Source organism: Metarhizium brunneum, chromosome 4, assembly GCF_013426205.1.
Source record: "Metarhizium brunneum chromosome 4, complete sequence".
NCBI classification, from domain to species: Eukaryota; Fungi; Ascomycota; class Sordariomycetes; order Hypocreales; family Clavicipitaceae; genus Metarhizium; species Metarhizium brunneum.
Window position 1 is genome coordinate 3,300,767 of NC_089425.1, and position 21,016 is coordinate 3,321,782.

Here is a 21,016-nt window from a genome sequence, read left to right on the forward strand (position 1 = left end):
ACAAGTACAAGCCTTAGAAGTATGGAGTTTTTTGGGGGGGGATTTTGTCGGAAATGTATACACCCATAAGTTGCGGTGTCGCGTGTCGATTATGGAGTTTGTTCATTATTCAGGGTTCGGATTGGGCTGTGCGTTGAATTGCATTAGACCGTAGTGGAGGGTGGCTGAACTTTGATACCCGGCGCTTCGGATTGGAACAGTTGAATACATGGTCATAGAGGGTGGAAATGAAATGATGGAAAGGCGTGTGAGCGACTGTGGCATGAGTGAGGACAACCAAATGGGCCCGACGCTCCCAGCAGCCCATGGCCTCGGCATTGGAAGAACAAGGAGCCTCAAGGCGAGCCGGGGACAAGGCGGAACATTTGAAGACTTTTCTGCAGCTGCCGTCCCGGAAGGTATGATGCCGTCGTGGATCGGCTTGCACTCTCGGCCTCGGCCCTGTCCTGCCGCCGACGCAGCGGGATGCAAAATGGGTGCAAGGAGGAGCGCATTTTCATGTGTACGTTGTTCCGTTTCGAGTGACGTCTGAAACAATTCCATGTTGGCTTGATCCGACTCTGCACGCTCTTCTATGATGACGCGAGGGCCACTTGGTGCCCACGTGTGTGCCCCTGCGCCGCTTGGAAGCTTTTCAATGACGCCTCTGCTCATCATCTACCACGCGTCCTCTAGTTCCAGTCGCGATATCCCAATGTTTTAGTTACCATGACTACCGTGGGGCTAAACATGGCGTGGCTATCGACCATTGATGCTCGCGGATGCTTTTATATAAGGCGGCTATGGAAAGACGAGAGTCTGTGGAAAAGCTGTTCATCATATGTCTCTCCATTCTTTTCAATACACCACACCATTCTGTCTTTTTGAACAACACACCATATCTTTGCACTCTTTGAACAAACCAAGCCGATTCCATCGTTTCAATACACCATACTATTCCATCTTGGGGAGAAAAAAAAAACCATATCCTTGCGCTCTCTTTGAACAAACCGAGCCCGTTCATTCCATCTTCTGTCTGTTCATGAAAAGAAAAGAGAGAGAGGAAAAATGAAGCCAACCGCTGTCCTCGTCGGCGTCTGCATCCCTGCTCTGGCCTATGCTATCAACTTGTTTAGCCCTGCTTTGTACAATGTCCGCCTTGGCTTCCGGTGGAAATTCATCGACGGCCCGGAGTCGGGCCTCAAAGACATCACGTTCCCCGTCAACATGGCCAAGACTTCCCGCGAGCAGGGCTACTACCTCTCGCAGCAGTTCAGCTTCCACGGCGTCCGGCGCCAGGGCCACATCGCCATCCAGCCGCGCCCCGACAACAGCAAGGGCCAGGCCATGCTCCGCGCCAACTTCACCTCGCACCAGGCCGGCACGGCCACCTGCCACCCGGCGTGCCAAGCCGGCCCTGGGCGCGGCGGCGCCGAGGGCAGCCGCGACGGCGTCACCTGCGCCATCGACGTGCCCGCCGACTACGCGCACACCTTCAACCTGACCGTCGAGAACGTCCGCGACGCCAACACCTGGCGCGGCCTCCTCGTCGACACCGTCACCCGCAAGACCCACGAGATTGGCGTCTGGACCCTGCCCACCGGTGCCGGCGACATCCAGCGCTCCCGGTTCGGCTTCGTCGAGTACATCCACCAGCCCGGGAGCCGGGGCGGCTGCGAGAACTACCCCAAGCTCGAGGCCACCGTTTACCACCCCTGGTCCAACTCGGCCGGCGCGGGGGAGCTCCACAACGTGGGTAGTATGGACCTGGGCTTGTGCGGTAAGAATATTTTCAAAAAAATAAAGGTCACGAATGGATTCACTGTCTACTACGGCCGGGGGTAGCTCTATCTATGCCTTGGTACATATGTGTGCCTCGATTGTTGCGGGGGAAAAAAGGGGGGGGGAGGGAGTTGCGTATCGTTTTGTGTATACTCGATAACTGCTCCGTATTATAATTTTTTTTTCACTTGACTACAGAGCGAAACAGTACTCCCCGTTAGTATTTTAATTTGCCGAAAATAGAGGACCCCTGTTAAACAATTATCTAGTATATATCCCTTTTGTGCCCCTTGCAGCGAATACATATGCCATGAGCCAGGGTGGCCAGGCCCTTGCAAAGGCTGAATTGAGCCACCCATTCTATATATTGTACGCCAGAAAAAAAACAAATTCGATGCTTACAATGCTCCCCTCATCAGACGCCGTGATGCGGTGTGATTGATGATTGCTGGTGGGCCGGGGCAGATGCCAAGACCGTCAAGAAGGGACGATCGGTTGCGGATGCCACGCGGCACGACCCGCAACGACCGACGCCGATGGTGGTGGAGACTCCGATATTATCGATTTATTGCAGAGCTCTCCACTACTACGGAGCCCGCCGGGCGACGCGGGAGATGCAAATACGAGATGCAAAATGACGGCCCATGGTACGGCCCATCCCATCTCCTCATTCCCGAACCCGCCTGCACGTCGTCTACAAACCGCGTGGCATAAGTGATAAATTTCTGAGTATATACAACACAAGATGAGTGGTATCTGATCTGTAATAAATATCCCAAAGTCCAAGCTCCCAAGTATCAAGTTCAGCATCTACATGTCCAGATTCATCGCCCGTCCATAACGCCAGACATATTCCCATTCAAAACGTATTCAAATATCTGACATTCTTCATTGTTCCTCGTCCTCGTGGATTGTAAAGCCCATTTCATCGCCGGGCCACGCTCGCTGCGTGCTGGGGTACTCGGACGGCTGACTGCTGCCCTCGCTGTCTCCCTGGGGGTCGTCAGGGTCCACGTTTTCCCCGTTGGAAGAGCCCTCCTGATCTTCGATGCCGGGCCACGGCTCGTCCTCAGGTAGCTGCTCTGCATGTCCTGGCTTAATCGAAGGCCGGGTCATGTCTTCACTGCTGGAGATACTCTCTTGGCCGTCGTGGTATGACTCCTCGCCGCTGTCGTAGATTTCTACTTCAAACCGCTCGTCTGTTGGGTATTCCATGGCCACGTGGGATACTGCGCTACGGGCGACACTGCCTCCTCGTATGGGGCGCAACTCCTGTAGAGGCGCATTGCTGAAGGGCGTGGCATAGGCGGGCGGCGTCATACCACGGGTAACTTGGCGGTCGTTGATGGCAGACGGCATCGGACTGGGAGACGCGGTCCACCGCGGCGTGTGGTGCAGGTAACTCGGGGAGCGGGTGCTGCGTCTTTTCTGGATGCCTTGGTGTGAGCCGCGGCCGAAGGGGGACGAGTGCCTGGATGGTTGCACACCGTGGGAGACGATGCTGCGACGACTGGCGGCGCTTGGGGTCGGTTGGGCTGTTAGGGGGGCCGAGGCCGTGCGGATGTGAGGTAGTCGCGGGGCGGGACGGCGTCCAGAGGAGAGCATCGGAGACGGATGGCGGATGGCAGCGGGGCTGACTGAGCGCCATGGTTGTTCGAGCGAAACGAGTGCTGGCGAGACAGTGTGCTGGCGGCGTTGGCGCATGTTCAGCGACGTCGGGATGCTGGGGGCCTCGTCGAGTTGTTCGTTCCACAGCCAGCAGTGCTCCATGGCGTCAGCTTCCTTGACTTGTTGGGATTCCGACACGTCTGGTGAGACACGGTCCATCTCACGGACTCGTTGCCACGCACAGCCGGACTCGTATGCCTCATAGTCTTGTATGTAGGCGTCTGGGTGGGTGATGAAGAGTCGAGGTTCGGCAGACTTCATGGCTACCGAGTGTAGGAAGCCGACGTCCCATAATGTAGGAGTCAGCATTTCGGCGGCGCTGAGGAATCGAAGCCGTGATTCTTTGCGGACTTTGCGAAGGGGTGCCCATGATTCCTGGAGTCCAAGGTACCTTGAGAGACGTGGGTCAGTAGACTGGCGTCGGGGCGTAGTGCCCATGGTTCGAAAGACTGAACCAAATGCCTCGTGGATGCCGGCTTGGACGCTTCTGGCATCGGGGCCGTAGAAGGACACGGTTTGTATCAGACCACGGCTCCGTAGCCTTTTGTCCTGGGTGCTTTTATCACCACAGGCCCTGGGGTAAAGCCACTCCGCGTCGTGGTCGGAAACAGTCCAGTCGCCGCCAAACGGTGATTGAGACCGCAACGTTGCGCTGCTGAGCGTCATGGGGATTTGCGTCCAGTCGTCATTGCTGATGCTGGCATCGTTTTTGAACTGCGAGAGTTCTTGCCAGAGTCTTTTCAGTGGAAATGGCAAAAAGACCACCTCGATTGTCCATGCGTGGCCGTGTGATGGGAGAAACGACTGAAGGTGAGTGACTTGGGCTCGCAGGCTGTCGATCTGAGACATAATTTCTTCTGGGTTTGGCAGGCTGGCAGAGCCTGCAGCCGTCGAGAAGACACTTTTAACACCATCGTCTTCTCCGTCGGCTTGTTTGTTGGTCAAGCCTGCAACATCCATGACCTTCTCTACGCCCTCCATCCTCTGCTCTAGTTCAGTTACACGTAAATCCATATGGTCATGCAAATCGACGCATTCTTCATGCCCATTTGCAGAGAACGAAACAGTCTCCAGGCGGTCCAGACGTTGTTCATGACCACTCACTACGTCTGACAGGTTTTGAAGAGTCTCTCGGGAAATTCTATGGGCTGCTGCAGTAGCTCGAGGTTCAAGTTGAGTAGCAGTGTCGGGCTGTGATGTTGCCAGTCCTTGTATATTACGGTCAACAAATACGAAGTCATCGTTTGATGTGGCAGGGTCTGCAGGCGCAGCACTTGGAAGATTTTTATCAACTTTTGATGGTGGTGGTTGTTGTTGTTGCCGCGGTGAGCGGGGTCCAGGGGGAGTTACATCAAGTGTACCAAGACCTTTCCCAGCAAATGGTCTCTGGTACTTGGCCTGAATAGAAGAGGTGGTGGAACCAGTCTGAGAGGCCATCAGAAACTGGGACGGAATAGGGGGCAACGCCATAGGGTCGGAGGGTGGTCTTGGACACTGCGACGGCTGTTGAAGATATTCCTCCCATGCCAACGTATCCGGCATGGAGCCTAGAGGATGAGGACTGGCCTCTTGCTTCGAAGTGTCCTCAAACTCATGAACAAAGGAAAGAGGAATGCCAGGACTAAAGGCAGCGAAATCAAATCCGGGTACGGTAGAAACGCCTTGCATAGATGCATCCACGACGGGGCTCAGTGGTTCGCGTCCGGTGCGGGGTCTCTCATTTTCTTGTCCAAGGGGCGCGAAACCAGTTTGTTGCGGCAATTGCTGTTGTTGCTGCTGTGCGTCATCACGAGATCGTTCATCGTGATAGCACGCGTGATGGGCGCACATACACCATCCAGACTGGCCAGCAACAGGATTCCCCATCGCCTGGCGAGGCCAGAAACGACGGCATCCACATTTTGCTCCGGTGGCCCCAGGCGTCAGGTCAACAAAATTGCAAGATCCATTAGGCAGGCTCGGAGAAGGCGGCGGCAACGAGGTAGCAGCATCAGTATATATATCGAATGGACTCGCGCCTGGGTTTGAGGGATTTGGGAGGTTGGCGGCCATTGGATCGCGGGAGAAGCGTATTTGATGAGACACGATTCGACACGATAACAGAATTCGAAGAACGGCTCGCGCGAAGCTCGGTCAGGTTGTCGTGGCCAGGCGGCTTACGCTGGCCCCGGCAGGGTCGCTCGCAAGACGCAATGGTCTAGTTCATTGCACTGGAGACAGGGTGGAAATGGAGTCAGCTCAAGAAAAGAATGGTGATTCCCAACAGGCACGAGGTAGATTCGGACGGCAGGAGATAAGGCGAGGTGGGACGAACAAGACGGGTGGTGGTTGCTATCCCGATTGACTGTCGCGTCGAGCTTCTGGCGCTGAGGTCGGACCGAGTGGCATGAGAGGCCCTTTAAGTAGTTGAGCAGGACGAGGACGGGACGAGAATTATATAGCGCATTCGGAGCAGAAATCGGGCGCAAGATGCCACCGGCTGGGCAACGAAAGAAATATAACGGCAGCGGAGCCAAGGCCGTCACGCAGCTGGAGGTCGCAGGGCCAGATGAGGCGGAGGGATGGGAGAGAAAGCAGGACTTTCAGGACGTCGAGGGTGGACATTGGGGTGGTGGAGAAAGACGACCGACAGCAGCATTGCAGCAGCTCTTGTGCATTTCGGGACACGCATCACACCCCCCCAGGACCCCCAAAGCTCGCTCAAAAAAGGCGAGGAAGGCTTTGCTGCCTTGTCGACCTGCATGGCGTGGCTCAAAACAGCCAATGTCTGCTTTGCCCAGCTGACGGGCGTTGGCGTTGATGTTACCATCCAATCCCACAGACAGGTTTGGAGACGTGTGGTTCAACGCCGGCATCGTCAGCCACCAAAGCTCAACGGCATCAAGCGTCGACTCACTCAGATCCACAATTGCGTCTTGCTTTCGAGTCACAGCTGCATACCTAGGTACGTTAAAGCTGCCCCGGCTCAAGGACGATGGGTGCTTAGAACCATAAAGAGCCGAGCCTGGATGGATTGGACGGCCTTGGCTTGCCTGGCACCTTGAATGGCGCCGAGCATTTCACCACCGCGCCTATCCAGGTATTTTTGAGAGCACAAGCTTAAGCCTACCCCGCCAAGTCGCGCGCGCTTTACGCCCTCACGTTCTCTGAAAAGTACATGGACGGATGCGCCCCACTGTCGCGCCGTCCCGCCAATGGCGGCGCCTGGGAACCCGTTCCGGAAGCTGGTCCACTAAAAAGTAGTGGCATCGGGACATCTGGATCAATAAGGGACTGACTGGGACATTCAGAATGCAGCCCTCAAGCGACCATTGTTTGGTCTTGCAGTGGTCAAGTTCTAGTATCCGATGCTGCTTTGGAACCTCACGGCCATCTTGCAGGCATTCGGCACTCAACCACTCCAGCTGTGCGGACAGGCCGGTCCGGCGCCGGGTTATGTGTCCGGGGCACTTTGTTCAAGTACCAGACGCGACACACACATTCTGTGCGTTTCTGCAGATGCATCATCTGATCTGAGAGCCCAGAGGCATTGGCCATCTTGCGTACCCGAGTGACTTTCTGCGCTCGAGTACGTAGACTCTCCTGGTACGAGAGAGGGGTCAACGCGCAACCTCTGACTCAACGGGCGTTGCGAAGATAGAGGCCTCAGGAATTGAATGTCGACTACTTTACTTTACGTATTGTACTCGGTACGGCGCACACCACTCGCACGCAGAGCAGCTGGATGGTGTCAATCTGCAAGGAACCAGGACACACATCACATCAAGTGGTGGCCTCGTCAGCACCGCCAATTGGCACTTGCAGCCCATCGCGCCATCGACCGGCAGTCAAGATCCAGGACGTGGGAGATTCGTCCGCCCATGCATCGGGAACCATCTTGTGGGCGACACGGCTCCGCAACAAACACGCCTAGTCGGGCGACCAATGGATTGGCTGGCGGCCAAGGCCCAATGGCACAAATCAAAAATTCATACATCCTCAACTCCATCAGGTATTATATCTCTGTGTCGATACCATGGCGCCATGTGTGGAATGCGCCAGACCTTGTCCGCATCCACTCGCTCGTTCACGCACACACGCCCATAACTCACCTTGGGTCGTGAACGGGTGACAAGTGCTGCTGTCCTGGAAAAGGCCGACACCCTGATATGGGGCTGCAGCTGCCCCGGAGTTGTTCCTGCGACGTCCTCAATCCAACCGCTCGCCGGGACTTGGTTTCGAGTTTCCTGGGGCCATAGAGCTCGAAACACACTCTATTGACGATATATACTTTTGAGCATGGCGAGGTTCCTCCCCACATATGCCCAACCAGTTACTCCAAACATCCATTATTAAAACCCATCACAACCAATGCGCGCCTCCCAGTTAAGTTGGCCATTATACAAACGCCCGTATGATCCTTTGCATCCACCATATCACCTAGCGTTGTGCAAAGAGTCTGGTTGCGTATGCCCGCCCCACGGGCCGCCGTTGGCGAACATTGAAGATGGGTGACGAGGTCAGGCAGGCTTGCCGCGTCCCCACAGATCATTGATGGTTGCGCCCCTGCCGACGACCGCTAACCACGAGCCAATCAGGTGTATAGGAGCCGATACACTTCTTGCTCCAACTCGAACCTCGGGGCAGTATTTCTACGACATGGCGAAATATTACCTTGATCAGACCGCGTAGTCCCTTGCGCGATAAGCGACAGCAATATACCTTGTCTCGCGTACATGTCCCGGCTGCCGTACAGCCGGTGGTTCACGGGCATCATCGGCGGCCCAATGCAGGAACTCCAGAGGCAGCGGATGTTGTTCCGGGCGCGGAACCAGGGATAGTTCTTCTTTGCCGCCAACTAGTTAGCTTTTTCCCTCTATGTATAAAATTACATGTATGTAGTTGATGGTTTTCCTTCTTGTCCAATTGCCCATCGCTCCCACGCCCATGGCAACGTACCGTCTCGATAGCTGGTGGTTCGCGCTCCTTGATAGCGGCTCTTATACCACCGCCAGATTACAGCCACGGCTGGCGGGAGCGCAACTACCAGTGCAACAATGGCAACAGTTGTCTCTGGACTTAGCATAGCTCATTCCTGGGCGATGTTCCCCAGCCACTTAATAGGTGGTTGTCGTCGTCGTAGCCAGCGTTAAAGCGATGTCGTGCAACGCAGGCTCCTTTAATAGGATTGATAGACCACAATTGGCGGATAAGGGTAGCTTGGAAATTATCGTGTCTGACTGAAGAACAAGCTGTGTGACAAAGACGACAATGATGGAGGAGGAGAATAAGAAGAGGAGGAGAGGAAGAAGAAGGAGAAGGAGAAGGCCGAGGACGAGGAAAAGGACGAAGGAACAAGAACGTGGTTGTAAATGAAGATGTGCCGATAAATTGGGATTGTGTGAAATAGTGGGCCCGTGCGGAAACGTCACGGCAGATAGTATTGCGGTTTTGATGTCTTTGCCTCCGCATTTGGCGGAAATGAGGCGACATGACACCAGCAACCCCAGTGAAGCCCATCCATCAGGCTGACAGCGCAGCCAATAGCAATACGGAGTACTAGTGGCCTGCAGTCTGTTCGCTTAACTCCCCCAACAAGCATCTACACCGTCCTCGAACCAGTCACAATGATGGTGGCAGAGGAGCCTGCGTGATATCTTACTTCGTCAGGTTGTAGAGGAGCCCAGGCTGAATTTGAGTTGCACATTTCCAGCGAACCAAGTTGTGATGAATGTCATACATGCAGTGCAGGCATCGGACCCTGACAAGGTGGTCAGATGGCCCGTCAACCGGCAGCAGCAGCGCCTTCTTCCTCTTCTAGGCCTGCTAAGAAACGTGACCGCCGGCCGCTTTACATCAACGTGTATATTCAGTGCCTAAATATATGGTTCGGGGTAGTGTATATGTTGTTTCTCTACTTATGCTTGTCCCGGCCATCCAAAACTTCAATCCAAATAGGAAAAGATCAAAAACTCCGTTAACATCTGTTCGTTAGATACTGTACAAAGTTTCAGTCCATAGAGCGTATGAACTCCGGTATGCAGCGTCGTGATTAGACTACACTTCACCCCAGCTTCCCATTGGGCCGTTGGAGGCAATGACCGACCCAGTGCCGAGAGAGCCACCGATATCCCAATAGTGCCTTGATGAACAGCTACTTCTCCGAGCCGACCGCCTAGTACTTTGGCTGGCGCAGCTGCTGTGGTGGCGCAAGACCACTGGGCTGTTGGGTGCTACGGCCTTGAACGACCGACGCTCTACCTGCCGCGTTCGAGCGATGAGAGGATGGTGTTGACGAACGCGGGCCACCTTGGCTGCGGTGTCCTGTTGAGTCGGTGTACCGTGATGTGACGTGCCAACAGTAGGGGAGTTGCCAGAGCGAGACGCAAAACGTGAAACAAGGTAGCGGAATACCAGCTTGATATCCAGACTCTTCTCCCACTCCTCTTTGGTAAAATCGGTGTCAGTCATGTCAATATCATTTCCAGAGCCATCACTCTTCTGCCTCCGACCTGGGATTCCAATTGGTTGCGAATGTTGGTGCATAGTAGGCTGGAATTCTGGAACAGATGGCTGGCTGCGTCTCTCGAGTTCTGTTACTGGACCAGTGATGCCAACATCGCTAGATTCTGGAATGACTGGGAGACCAGCATACGGAAGAGGTAAGTGCTGCATCCTAGAATAGGTAGAAAATGCGCCAGGATGTGGTGATAGTTGGTTAACAAGCAGACCAAGCTCCCTAGATAGCCTTTCCAGAATTCGGATTTGCCATGAGGGCTCGTCCGAGGTAGTCAAAATTGGACGATTACTCGGTTGGGAGGCTCGCGGAGTAGATGAAAGTGCCTCCTCGTCAGGCAGTTCCTCACCTAAGAGAATCGACAGCATAGTGTCGTCGATGCCTAGGATATCTTTGACTACCGTACGTGTTATGCGCGCTAAAAAGCCCTCTTGCTCCGTGTGGGGCTGGAATGCCTCTTCATCATGCCATGTTAGATTATCTGTTTCAGCATCCGTATTGCGCCGTGAACGGTGCATAGATGCCAATGACTTGCGTTGTCGTCTCGTTTCTCGTTGAACTTCGTTAAGTAAGACCCGGCTATGCTCCAGGCGCCATGCCTCGATTCGCTGTCTTTTATCCTCTTCTTGGGTCTGAACCTCGTCCAGATCAATATGGGTATTGTCAAAGCTGTCCAGTCTCCGGCGAAACTTGCGAGGATTGAACCTCTCGAACTGATATATCTGGTCCTGTGCATCAGCACCCAGGACAGGCCGATCAAAGCGGAACGAGCCTAGACCATCATGAGAGGGAAAGACTGGAGTAGCATTGTGGCTACCTCGTGGTGACAGAGTATTCAGACCAGGTACGGAGCGAAATTCGGGGAGGTGACTGTCTAGGCTATCGAGCTCAGCGTCGTCGTCGTCATCAACAGCTGACAAAACGGAAGTCGATTGTCTAGCGTGAGATGGACCTTCAGATCTCGCCACGGTATGCAAGCTTCCAACATCACTCAGCCGTGATCGTCCAGGCGTCTCTACAGAGTGTTCTGACTCTGTGAGATATGATGAAGTTGTGACTTCAGTAGGGGGTGAGAACAGCACCCATGCCTGTGACTCATCTAGTCCTTGTTCAGATGTCGACGGTACAACGGCAGGACTCTGGTCTTGGACAGCTGCCGGGCGAGCTGCCCGCTGCACAGGTTGGCGAGTCGGTTGCTGAAAGGCCATGGTGATGATGCCGCCTTGTTCCTGGGACGATGCAGAGGGTGGGCGGGTAGATAGGTGTTGGAATGGATGATGCGATAAGAGCGTTATCTGTCGAGCTGCAGCTAGATGGCTCCGGGTTCGGCACAGTGGGACGCGGCGAGCGTGGGCACTGGAGTCGAGTATTTGGAGACGGTGGTACGCGGGTAGGGCGGAGCAGAGAGCGAGCACCTCGAGCAGAGGATACTCCTCAAAGAGTTAGGGGCGCGGATAGGCAAGCTGCAGTGTCGAAAAATTGGAAAGCGAGCGCAGTAGATGGGTTAAGAGGCTGAACAAAGTCGAAGATGGATGTGAGAGGGAAGCCAACATGATAAGCAGGCCAGGAGGTGGGAGTGATGACGGCGCAATGCGATACGGTGAGGCCAGCTTAGTAGAACCGGACCGAACAACAGCCCACTTCCACTGGTGCTCAGGGATAAGGTATCCCAAATTTCAGTTTGTACTCCGTGTTTCCTCAAGTGCGCAGGTGAGTCGTCTTGACTCGAGCCGGGGTAGGCGTCGCGTGGGAGGGGCGCTCCTGCCTTCCATTTGCTCCTCCCAAAGCCCCATTGCTTTGTTGAGACGGCCTGGTCATTTACGGCACATTTGCGATGTATCATCTGTCCTGCAAGGGTGATGCCAGCTGCCGGCCTGCACCACACCAGACTCGTTAAGGTGAATTGTCGAGTTGAGTTGCGCTTGGGAGGCGTCGTTGGCATTATTTACTCGCGCGCTGCTACGTACAAGTAGAATAAGGTAGCCAATAGTTGGATGATTGAGTTCCAGTATCACTGTAGTACATGATTGCGTCCTGAGCATGAGTACGTACTCCGTACTTTACGCAGGCTGACAGGCTGGCAGAGAGGAGACGAGTGGAGCACACCTTCTAAAGTGGTGGCTCGCGTGCTCGGAGGCACAGGATGCCGCGAATTGCTCGGCGGGCTTACACTTTTTGCCAGGTGCGCTCACGCCCTATCTAGTACCTGGTTATTAGGTATTATATTATAATCCATTAATATATATTTTACGGTAAGTGAATACATTTTATTATGAAGTATTTGAAGTATATATAAGAGTAGTTTCAGTACCAGACAGCGAATAGTGGGGCGATAAGCGCACCTAGCAAGAAGAGTGAGCCGCCGCGCTACAGCCAACGTGGTCGTATGTACCGAGTATTCTCGTCCCATGCCATTCTTCGTTATCGCATTGTTGGCCACAGGGCCACTATGTCCCCGTTGATCCCGCTTCCAGCAGCTCGGTTCTCAGCTGTTGAGCACAAGACGGCCAGAAAATGACGTAGTTGTTGATAGCCAGCCTTGCACGATATTGTACTTGACACTTTTTGCTCCGTACATGCATGTCAGTCCGTGGCAGCACAACCAAAACCAGAACAGGGTCCTGTCTTCGTCTCTTTTCTCGACCAAGTGACGCCATCAGTTGAAGGCTCCTAGTAGTATGCGTTGTTCCCCGCTTGCTTGTCGCGTGGCCCAAATCATTAACCCGGCATCCTCGCCATGGCCTCGGCTGGCATCCATTTCCACAGGGCCCGTCTGGTAAATTGGTCCCGACTCCCTCCCCTACAAAGTAACTTGCAAGATGTGCTGGAGATGGGGCCATCGGGTAAGGCATACTAGAGACTGAAAACAACAAATATGGTGAACGCCTTTACCATCCTATTCTCCTATTCTAGCAAGCGTACTAGCTACATCTGTTGTCACGCAACCACTCCGTCCTCTTGGCATACATACAGAGCCCGGCATTATTATGCCTACTTGGGCCACATGGAATCTGGATTGATTGAAACACGCGTCCGTGGCGTCCCAATCACCATGATCTGACGCAGCGTGGTAGAGTGGAGGGACGGGCAGCAAGCCTGTTGGGCTGGATGAAACGCGCCGGCAGCCATGACGTTCCCAAGCGCTCACGACTCAAGACAGCCCCGACTTAGGAACAATAGACGGTGAAAACTGCGAGCTTGAAAGTTGATGTTATTCTACAAAAAAAATAACGCATCTAGGCGGTGGAGTCGGCTCGCTTTTCTGATTGTGACATGGTGGTCATGTCCATTGCTGGAGATCTACCTCGACAGTTTCAAAGGTCACGCGGGCTTTCGCAGCCGACGTCCGATGACTAGCCTCGCACCGGTTCGGGCGACCGAGTAGATGAGATTGATTGATATGGCAAGCCGTGGTACTCCGTAGGCTAGTACGCATCAGCAAGTAGATTGACGAGCAAGATGGCTCGATAATCGATATCAACTGGCAGCACATTGTATACGCAAAGCCTCAATCTTCTAGGCACTATTCATCACGGTTCAGGCTGTGATACAATCGTTGGCAATTCTCCTTGAGTCTGATTCGCAAAGCGTTGCGCCATGAGCCTATTTATCTTCCCCATCAGATCAAGGCTACAATGTTTTGTCATACGCACGTATAATTCATATCTGGGCATGGTTATGTGCGTCCGAAGACGCGGTTAACAAGCCTACACATCACTCATACCACACATAACGCATAGTGAGAAATTTGTGACGAATGCACTATTCTTTGATTTGCCAATTGCGACCGCCTGTCTTAAGAGGTCCCTATCTGACATGCCACTATGACGCCATCCTTAACCCATATGAACCAACAAACACTTTAAGCGGTGAAAGCATCGGGGAAGCGGCGCATGTTCTGCTCCAAAGAACCGCGGTTGCTAAGGAACTGAACGTAAGCACCATCGACCTTAACACGGCCAGCAGCCTTGCGCTCGAGGTACTCGTCGCGGCGAAGGGGAGTGAAGCCCCAGTTCTTGGAGATAATAATCTTCTGGCGACCTGGGAACTTGTACTGCGATCGTCGCAGAGCCTCAAGAGCGAGGTGACGGTCTGTTTAAAGAAGAAGAAAAGCAATTAGTAATGTGGCAAAACTTGGCAATGAGTCACGGATTCAAAGACTTACTGGAGTCACGAGTGCGGACGCTCATGATGATCTGACCAATGTTGACACGGGCAACAGTGCCGTTGGGCTTGCCCCAGGCACCACGCATACCGGTCTGCAATCTATCGGCACCGGCGCAAGACAACATCTTGTTGATACGGACGACGTGGAAGGGGTGGGCGCGGACACGCAGGTGGAAACCTTCCTTGCCGCTGTGCTTGACGAGGTACTTGTTGGCGCAGATACGGGCGGCCTCGAGGGCCTCAGAGCTCAGCTGCTCATACTCGTTGGAGACAAGGTGGATGCACAGGGGGAAGTCGTCGACATTGGCACGCTTGCGGCCCAGATCGAAGATCTTGATCTTGGGGTCGGGTACACCACGGTTGAACCGGGACTTGGGGAACGGCTAAAGCAGAACATTGAGTTAGCAACTTGCTTCTGCTTATTATGATTTTTTGCAGCGATTATGGTTGTAGAAAAAACTTGGCGAGGCGTGGATTTGCCCAAAATCTCCCTTCATGACGCCAGAGAGAAGTAGGAAATCCTGGGATCCAGCATCGCAAAATTTCGTTCCGCAAGTCGAGAAGAAAATCGGCGGCAACGTAGGAAATTCGAAGATAGAATATCTCACCTTGTTCTTGCAGTATCGGTAGCAACGAGCAGGACGACGAGCCATCTTGTCGGATTTTGCTGGTGTTGTCCTAAAGTTGGTGATGTGTTTTGAGCAAGATCAGTCCAGACCGGGGGTGAACCAGTAGTACTGCCACTCGTTCTCGAAATACGCACTACTTTGATTTCAAAGCAGCCTCTTTGTAAGCCAAAATGGTGCATCTCGCTTAAACCTCGGGTCTTTAGGGCTGGGAACAGCACGTTAGTGGATTGTGATTGGTTGGTGTAATGCAAGCGGACCCGCCGAATCTTTTTCCACGAAACTGCAGGTAAAATCGCGCCTCCAGACCTTCGAATGGACACCATCCTACTCTCCATCACCAACAATTCGGCTGCAGACTTTGGAAACAAGCTGCCTTTCATTTCCCTGGCTTTGTCCTTTTTATTACGATAAACCATTTCATCCAGGATTTGGAAAGAAGAGAGCCGAATCACGTCAAGATGGCCCCTCAAAAGAAGAGCAAGAAGGATGCCAACAGCATCAACTCAAAACTAGCCCTCGTCTTGAAGTCCGGAAAGGGTACGAATTTCAAGACTCAACCTTCACCGTTGGGATAGACTGCTAACCAGATTTTCAATCAATCAGTCACGTTGGGATATAAGTCAACGTTGAAATCGTTGCGATCCGGCAAGGCCAAGCTGATCATCATTGCTGGCAACACTCCTCCTCTCCGCAAGAGTGAGCTCGAGTACTACTCCATGCTGTCCAAGGCTCCTATCCACCATTTTTCCGGAAACAATGTAAGTACAGAACTCGTTGTATGAATCGAACCAATCTATTGGTGATCGATTTACTCTCGATGTGAAGTTTGCGACGACTTGTCATCTTGTTTCGAGAGGCAAAGTCTCTGCTAAGTGAGAAGATTGTTTCTTGCGCTCTACCCAGAGAAAAAGTCTTTCGTCTAGACTTTGGAGGGTTCACCTTGGCTTACATAATCTCTTTTCTTTTACAGATTGAGCTCGGCACTGCTTGCGGTAAGCTCTTCCGCTGCTCTACCATGGCCATCCTCGACGCTGGTGACTCCGATATCCTCAGCGACCAGCAGGCTTAAGCCACCACTTGGTGTACAATTTTTCATGAAAAAACGGCGTTTCGGGGTAGAAATTGGTTTCGGCAATTTTTGAGGATATATCAAGCAATGTGATGCGATAATGAGAACCCTTGATCGAGGGGCCCAACAGGCTATTGGCCCGTGTGGGGTACGCCTCACTAGTATCCTGCTGCTTTTGCAGTGTTCAAAGCAGCAGATACTGGGAACAGTCACCTCAATATATCAATATAACTGATGACCTTTTTACTCCTGCCACTACCGTATCCAATTCATCCTTGCTGTGACACTGTGACGTTGATTGAACGACTGTGCGCAATTTCGATTTATGTACGGGGTCACCGCTCCGCGAACCTGTAAACAGTGCCCTGGTGCAACGTACCAGTGCTAGGCGCGGCTGTGGGCTCAAGCAAGTGTTGCGTAGGACATGTATGTATGAAGCGCGGTCTTGGCGAAGTATACTAATAATATATGTCCATCGGTTTATGTGGTTTCGTTGAAATCAATACTTGAACCAAGTCGGGACCTTTCTGCACACTGGGGAGCAGAACATTGCTTGAAAATATATCATTCTGTAGCCGTAGACATGGAAAGATTGCATGTTGGCGGGTGTCCTCTACTGACTGGATAATCTTGGCAGAGACAGTTGTTGGCCATGGCGGCCTTGACTCCCATCAAACGTGATGCCAAGGGGCCTGAAGATGATCCAAAGGCCGAAGCGGTGTATGTATAGTATTCTGCATACAATGTATCCCGTACCCACGACGAGCACGAGCGGGTATTACCACACTTCATGCGGCATGTCAAGGCATATTGTGCAGGTACTTGTAGAAAATGGCTACGGAGTAGTTATTATGTGCAAATACATGACACCTCATCCTCTGTAATTTGCCAAGTGGAGGTATGGGACTTTGGATCTGCATGAACAGCATCGGGAATTTCCTCTCCAACAAGCCCCCAAAGCAAGAGGAACCAAAGGGTTGGAGGGTGGCAGCCGGGCAACGCTAGCTGGTTTCGGGTGTGTTCCCCAGTTTCTGGGCGTGGTGGTGTTGTTTCACAATCAATGCCAAAACAGACGCAGTTATCGTTGCAACGTGGTCGTTGCGAGCCAGTAGCGCGTGAGTACAATGGCATGGAAGGGTGGCTCGTATTGGCATTCCTGGCGATGACGGCACAAAGATTGGGCGAGGACACAGCAGCCATGCCGCGGCCATACTGCATATGCTCAAGCGTTGATTCTAAAATTGCACCGAGGTGGCGACAAGTAAGAAGGATGGAGAAGTTGGCTGGTGATGGATGGACCGAGAGCTAGCGAAGGCTGACGGTGGCTTTTGCCTGACATCGGACATCGGACTGGATGGAGCCATCTGAAAATTCCACGGCCTCATGCACGTGCAGTTTGTTGTTGTTGTCGTTGTCGTTGTCGGTGGTTGCTGACAGCTATTTCGCGACACCGCTCTCTCTCTCTCTTTGTCACGGAGGAACTTGGCTCTCGTCCATCAACCTCTCCAGGCAGTATTTGTATTGTTCATGCCCGCGTCCAGTCAGGACTACAAAGCAGTACATGTGCTCGGTACAACCAGACATTTGACAACACATCGTCCATGTAACGAGTGGAGCCTGTTGTCTGAAAGGGGAACGGAACAAGACCCTTTGAACTGACAAGGAGGTGCCAGGCGCTGTTGCTCGTCAACGTTGGAACCCTGCAGCGCCAGACGAGTCTGGTTGTCCGGTTTCCAATTTGCGCTGAGCACGTCCCCCGCCGGAAGCCTCAAGGCCAACTGCTACATGTAATATTCTAGCCAGCACACCAGACATGCTTACCACAGCAACCATCTGACACCCCCGGATAGACAATACACCCGTGGCATCACGCTCGTCCCATCATCTAGCTCCTTTCTTTAATCTTTCCCCCCCTACAACACATTTATACATACGTCCGCTCCTTTCCGCTTACCGCCACCTCACAGCTTGACGACATGTCGGCTGCATCCACCAAGAAGCCCCCTTCCGGCGGTGTGGGCCGAGTATCTGCTACAGAAGCAGGCACCACATCGCCAGGAGCTTCGCCCTCACGAACCACCGCCCCAAGATCGTCGACTCCCACGGGACACGTTCGTACGAGATCGGTTCGAAGTGGCCCTCCTGTTTCTGCTCGCGCCGCAGTCCGCAGAGACTCTGCCGATGCTCGAGCGGAGGCCGCCTCTGCCCTCGAGGACCTCCAACAGCGCCTTGAGAAGGAGGAAAAGCTCTCGGAGCAGTACAAGAAACAGTCCGAGGTGCTTCAATCGAAGCTTGACGAGGCGCTTAGAGATGCCGTCAAGTCGGAAGAGAAGCTTCACGAATATGAAGAACAGCACGAGGTTATTGTGAACGACATGAAGGAGGCCAAGCGCGAGAAGCGGGAGATGGAGACCATCTACGAAGCCGAGCGAAGCGCCATTCTCAAGGAAAAGGAGGAGTTGGCAAATAGAGAAGAAGAAATGCAGACTGTGATCCAACGGTTAAAGGACAGCCTGGCGCAGAGGAATAATTCCGATGATGATGGCCGGCCATCAAGGCAAGGTAAGGAAGAACTGCCTTGACAAGTTGACACCATAGCCCTGCATCGCCTTCTCCTGTTACACAGGTGCGCTAACCCTGTGTGTCCTATTTGCTAGGCAACTCATCGCCGTCCCTGGACGGTAGCAGCTTTGCGCCACCCTCCTCTCTGCAACGGAGTGATTCTCGAAACACCTCAAAGCTCATACTTCAAAAGGACAAGTTGATCGAGTCCCTGCGATTAGAGCTTGCTGAGTCACAAATCAAGCTGGTCGAGTCGGAGAACCAGGGAGGCGGCAGGCTTCAAGAGGTCGAGCGCCTGCTCATGGAAGCTCGCATGGCCAACGCCCGCCTCATGGAGGACAACGAGAGCTACCAACTCCTGCTTCAGGAAAGGACACTCAAGGGCGACTTTGGCCAGACCGACTTCAGCTACATGAGCGCCGGTACCAACCAAGACGCGCTCAATGCCCTGGAAGGCAAAACCGGCGGGTCCAGTCTGGCAGATGAGCTATCCGATGCTACTGAGGCCGAAAGCGAGGCCTACCGCCGACTAGAATCCGATCTCAAATCAATGAGGGAGCAAAACAAGGCGCTCACGCTGTATATTAACAAGATCATTGAGCGCTTGCTGCAGCATCAGGACTTTGAGTCCATCCTGGACACGTCTGGGGAGGTCAAGACAGGTCCAATAGATATTAACAAGGACCTTCCTGCACCGCCATCCGGTGAGAAGCAGGCAAATGGTGCCGCTGCACTGCTGCAGCGAGCCAAGTCTATTGCCGTTGGTACTGGAAAGCCAAAGCCAAGGCCTCTATCGTTCATGCCATCTGCAGCCAGCTCGGCTCATACGGATCCAGAGACGGCTCCCAGCATTCCTATTGGGAATCTAGGGCGATCTGCAAGCACGAGGCGATCTCGGCCGCAGAGTGATCAGTTCACTGGCGCCGCGAGTCTCGTCAGCCAGATGTACAAAGGACCTGATGGTCCCGCTTCGCCTCCCCTGGGCAACCCACGACACTCGCATACTTTCTTTTCACCCCCAAACATGACAAGCAACCCGACAGTCACATCTCGTTATCCCAGCGGAAGTCAAGCCTCATCCGGGAACTTTCCCGGCATGAGGAGCGAGACGTCAAGTATCAGTGGAGAGTCGGGCGACATGTCAACATCCACACCGCCGTCTCAATCACCACCGCGCTCACACAGCGACAAGCAGACGACATTTGCGGGCGGCAAGCCACGTCCCCTGAGACTAGTCCAGGAGAATCAAGATGCGGTCAAGGACAATAAACGAGCAAGCTGGTACACAGGCTGGAGCTGGGGCGGTAAGAAGGACGAAGCCCAACCCGGAGCACCCATTCCCGAATAAACTTTAGACGGCACGATTCTTGCATCATTGTGTCCCTTTTTTTTTTCTTTTGCATACATAATTTTCTCTCGACCAACAAACAAATGGGCAGGAACTGCAGAGCAGCTCAAATGGCGTCTATGGTGTCGCATCCCCAGGTTCTTGTGTTTTGGGAGAAAGTTTACGTTTGAACGTGAAGGAGGAGGGAAGGGAGTTGTTTTGGCATAATGAGTATTCTTCATCCAGAGTGGTTTATTTGCATCGGCGCGGAAGGGGTTGGATATACGCGCAGATGACGTACCGACACGGGAGAAACATGAAGCACTTGGACGGGTATGGTTAGATGTGACGAATTTTTTGACGTCGATAGATATTGATATGAAACGGTATTTTCGGGATGGCAATGTTCCGGCGTTTGCGTTTAAGTTGCCGCTTGTGTCGATATGTGACGTGGCAAGGTGTAGCTTGGGCCTAATTCACATTGTTGTGTACAGCATTCCAGGGCATTCCGTTAGTGGTGTGCTGGTGAGAGTTGGTCGATACGTTGCTCGGGATGCTCTGTGCTGTTCTTGTCGGGGACATGGGATGGATTGGAGCTGGTGAGATTTCGCCATGTCGGGCATGTGTAGTCCATCAGCTCTGGATAAACGATGGCCATTGCGTGTATATGTCGACTTGTACTGGGACGATGAATCAATGTTCACTTTGCGATTGTTGCATGAATATGGAGTGGATGTCCGAGTATTTGGATAGGAGGAGAGTGTTGTTCCAACTTGTCAGCAGAGGCGGGCAGCAGTGGGAGGGGTTTGCGGTGAATATGTCAGGACTCTGGAGCCTTTATGGCATGAGGTTTTTTTTAGTTTTTTTTTTAAAGAAAAAAGTATAATATTAATAAATAAATAAAATCAGAGAGGCGGGGAGATGGAAGAAATTCATGGCTGGTTAGATGCATGCCCTGCTTTTGCGTGTGTTTGGACGGGCACGGCTTTGTGCAACCGCGAACACGGAATGACGAGTCGAATGCTTAATGTATGCAAGGCGCACAACCACAACATGGCGTTTTTTGTTTAGTTCGCACGTATGAATCGCACACGGCGCAAGAAACTGAATCCTCTCATTTTCCGCAGATCAATGATGAATCACATCGCTGGACAAGGCCCCGAGACAAAGTTAATGCCGGCACATCAAGCAGCGTCGGCTACAGGGTAGTTGCACCCACACGAACACACTCGCGTTACCGTGCGGTAGCTTATGACATATCAATCGAGAGGACACGGAATGGCCCTGACGGCCATCGTGGCACCTTTGAATGGCAAAACTCGGATCGCAGCTTTTCC

General features: G+C 53.0%; 6 protein-coding genes across 6 annotated transcripts; 3 read left to right on the forward strand and 3 right to left on the reverse strand.

Annotated features, from left to right (window-relative positions):
• Positions 1–1,047: 1,047 nt before the first annotated feature.
• On the forward strand, positions 1,048–1,824 carry G6M90_00g076760 (uncharacterized protein; the record flags this gene model as incomplete). Its single annotated transcript, XM_014689941.1, has 1 exon — positions 1,048–1,824. One exon carries the CDS (start codon positions 1,048–1,050, stop codon positions 1,822–1,824), a length of 777 nt encoding a protein of 258 aa, XP_014545427.1.
• An 825-nt stretch (positions 1,825–2,649) lies between these two features.
• G6M90_00g076770 (uncharacterized protein) lies at positions 2,650–5,481 on the reverse strand (the record flags this gene model as incomplete). Its single annotated transcript, XM_014689940.1, has 1 exon — positions 2,650–5,481. The coding sequence occupies one exon, from the start codon at positions 5,479–5,481 to the stop codon at positions 2,650–2,652; it is 2,832 nt and encodes a 943-aa protein (XP_014545426.1).
• A 3,984-nt stretch (positions 5,482–9,465) lies between these two features.
• Positions 9,466–11,133, reverse strand: G6M90_00g076780 (uncharacterized protein; the record flags this gene model as incomplete). The annotated part of the gene is made up of 1 exon (XM_014689939.1): positions 9,466–11,133. The coding sequence occupies one exon, from the start codon at positions 11,131–11,133 to the stop codon at positions 9,466–9,468; it is 1,668 nt and encodes a 555-aa protein (XP_014545425.1).
• Positions 11,134–13,787: 2,654 nt separating this feature from the next.
• Positions 13,788–14,745, reverse strand: RPL10 (60S ribosomal protein uL16; the record flags this gene model as incomplete). The annotated part of the gene is made up of 3 exons (XM_014689938.1): positions 13,788–14,017; positions 14,091–14,475; positions 14,701–14,745. The coding sequence occupies 3 exons, from the start codon at positions 14,743–14,745 to the stop codon at positions 13,788–13,790; spliced, it is 660 nt and encodes a 219-aa protein (XP_014545424.1).
• A 434-nt stretch (positions 14,746–15,179) lies between these two features.
• rpl-30 (60S ribosomal protein eL30) lies at positions 15,180–15,790 on the forward strand (the record flags this gene model as incomplete). The annotated part of the gene is made up of 3 exons (XM_014689937.1): positions 15,180–15,258; positions 15,325–15,479; positions 15,692–15,790. The coding sequence occupies 3 exons, from the start codon at positions 15,180–15,182 to the stop codon at positions 15,788–15,790; spliced, it is 333 nt and encodes a 110-aa protein (XP_014545423.1).
• Positions 15,791–17,766: 1,976 nt separating this feature from the next.
• G6M90_00g076810 (uncharacterized protein) lies at positions 17,767–19,700 on the forward strand (the record flags this gene model as incomplete). The annotated part of the gene is made up of 2 exons (XM_014689936.1): positions 17,767–18,352; positions 18,448–19,700. 2 exons carry the CDS (start codon positions 17,767–17,769, stop codon positions 19,698–19,700), a joined length of 1,839 nt encoding a protein of 612 aa, XP_014545422.1.
• Between the last annotated feature and the right edge of the window lie 1,316 nt (positions 19,701–21,016).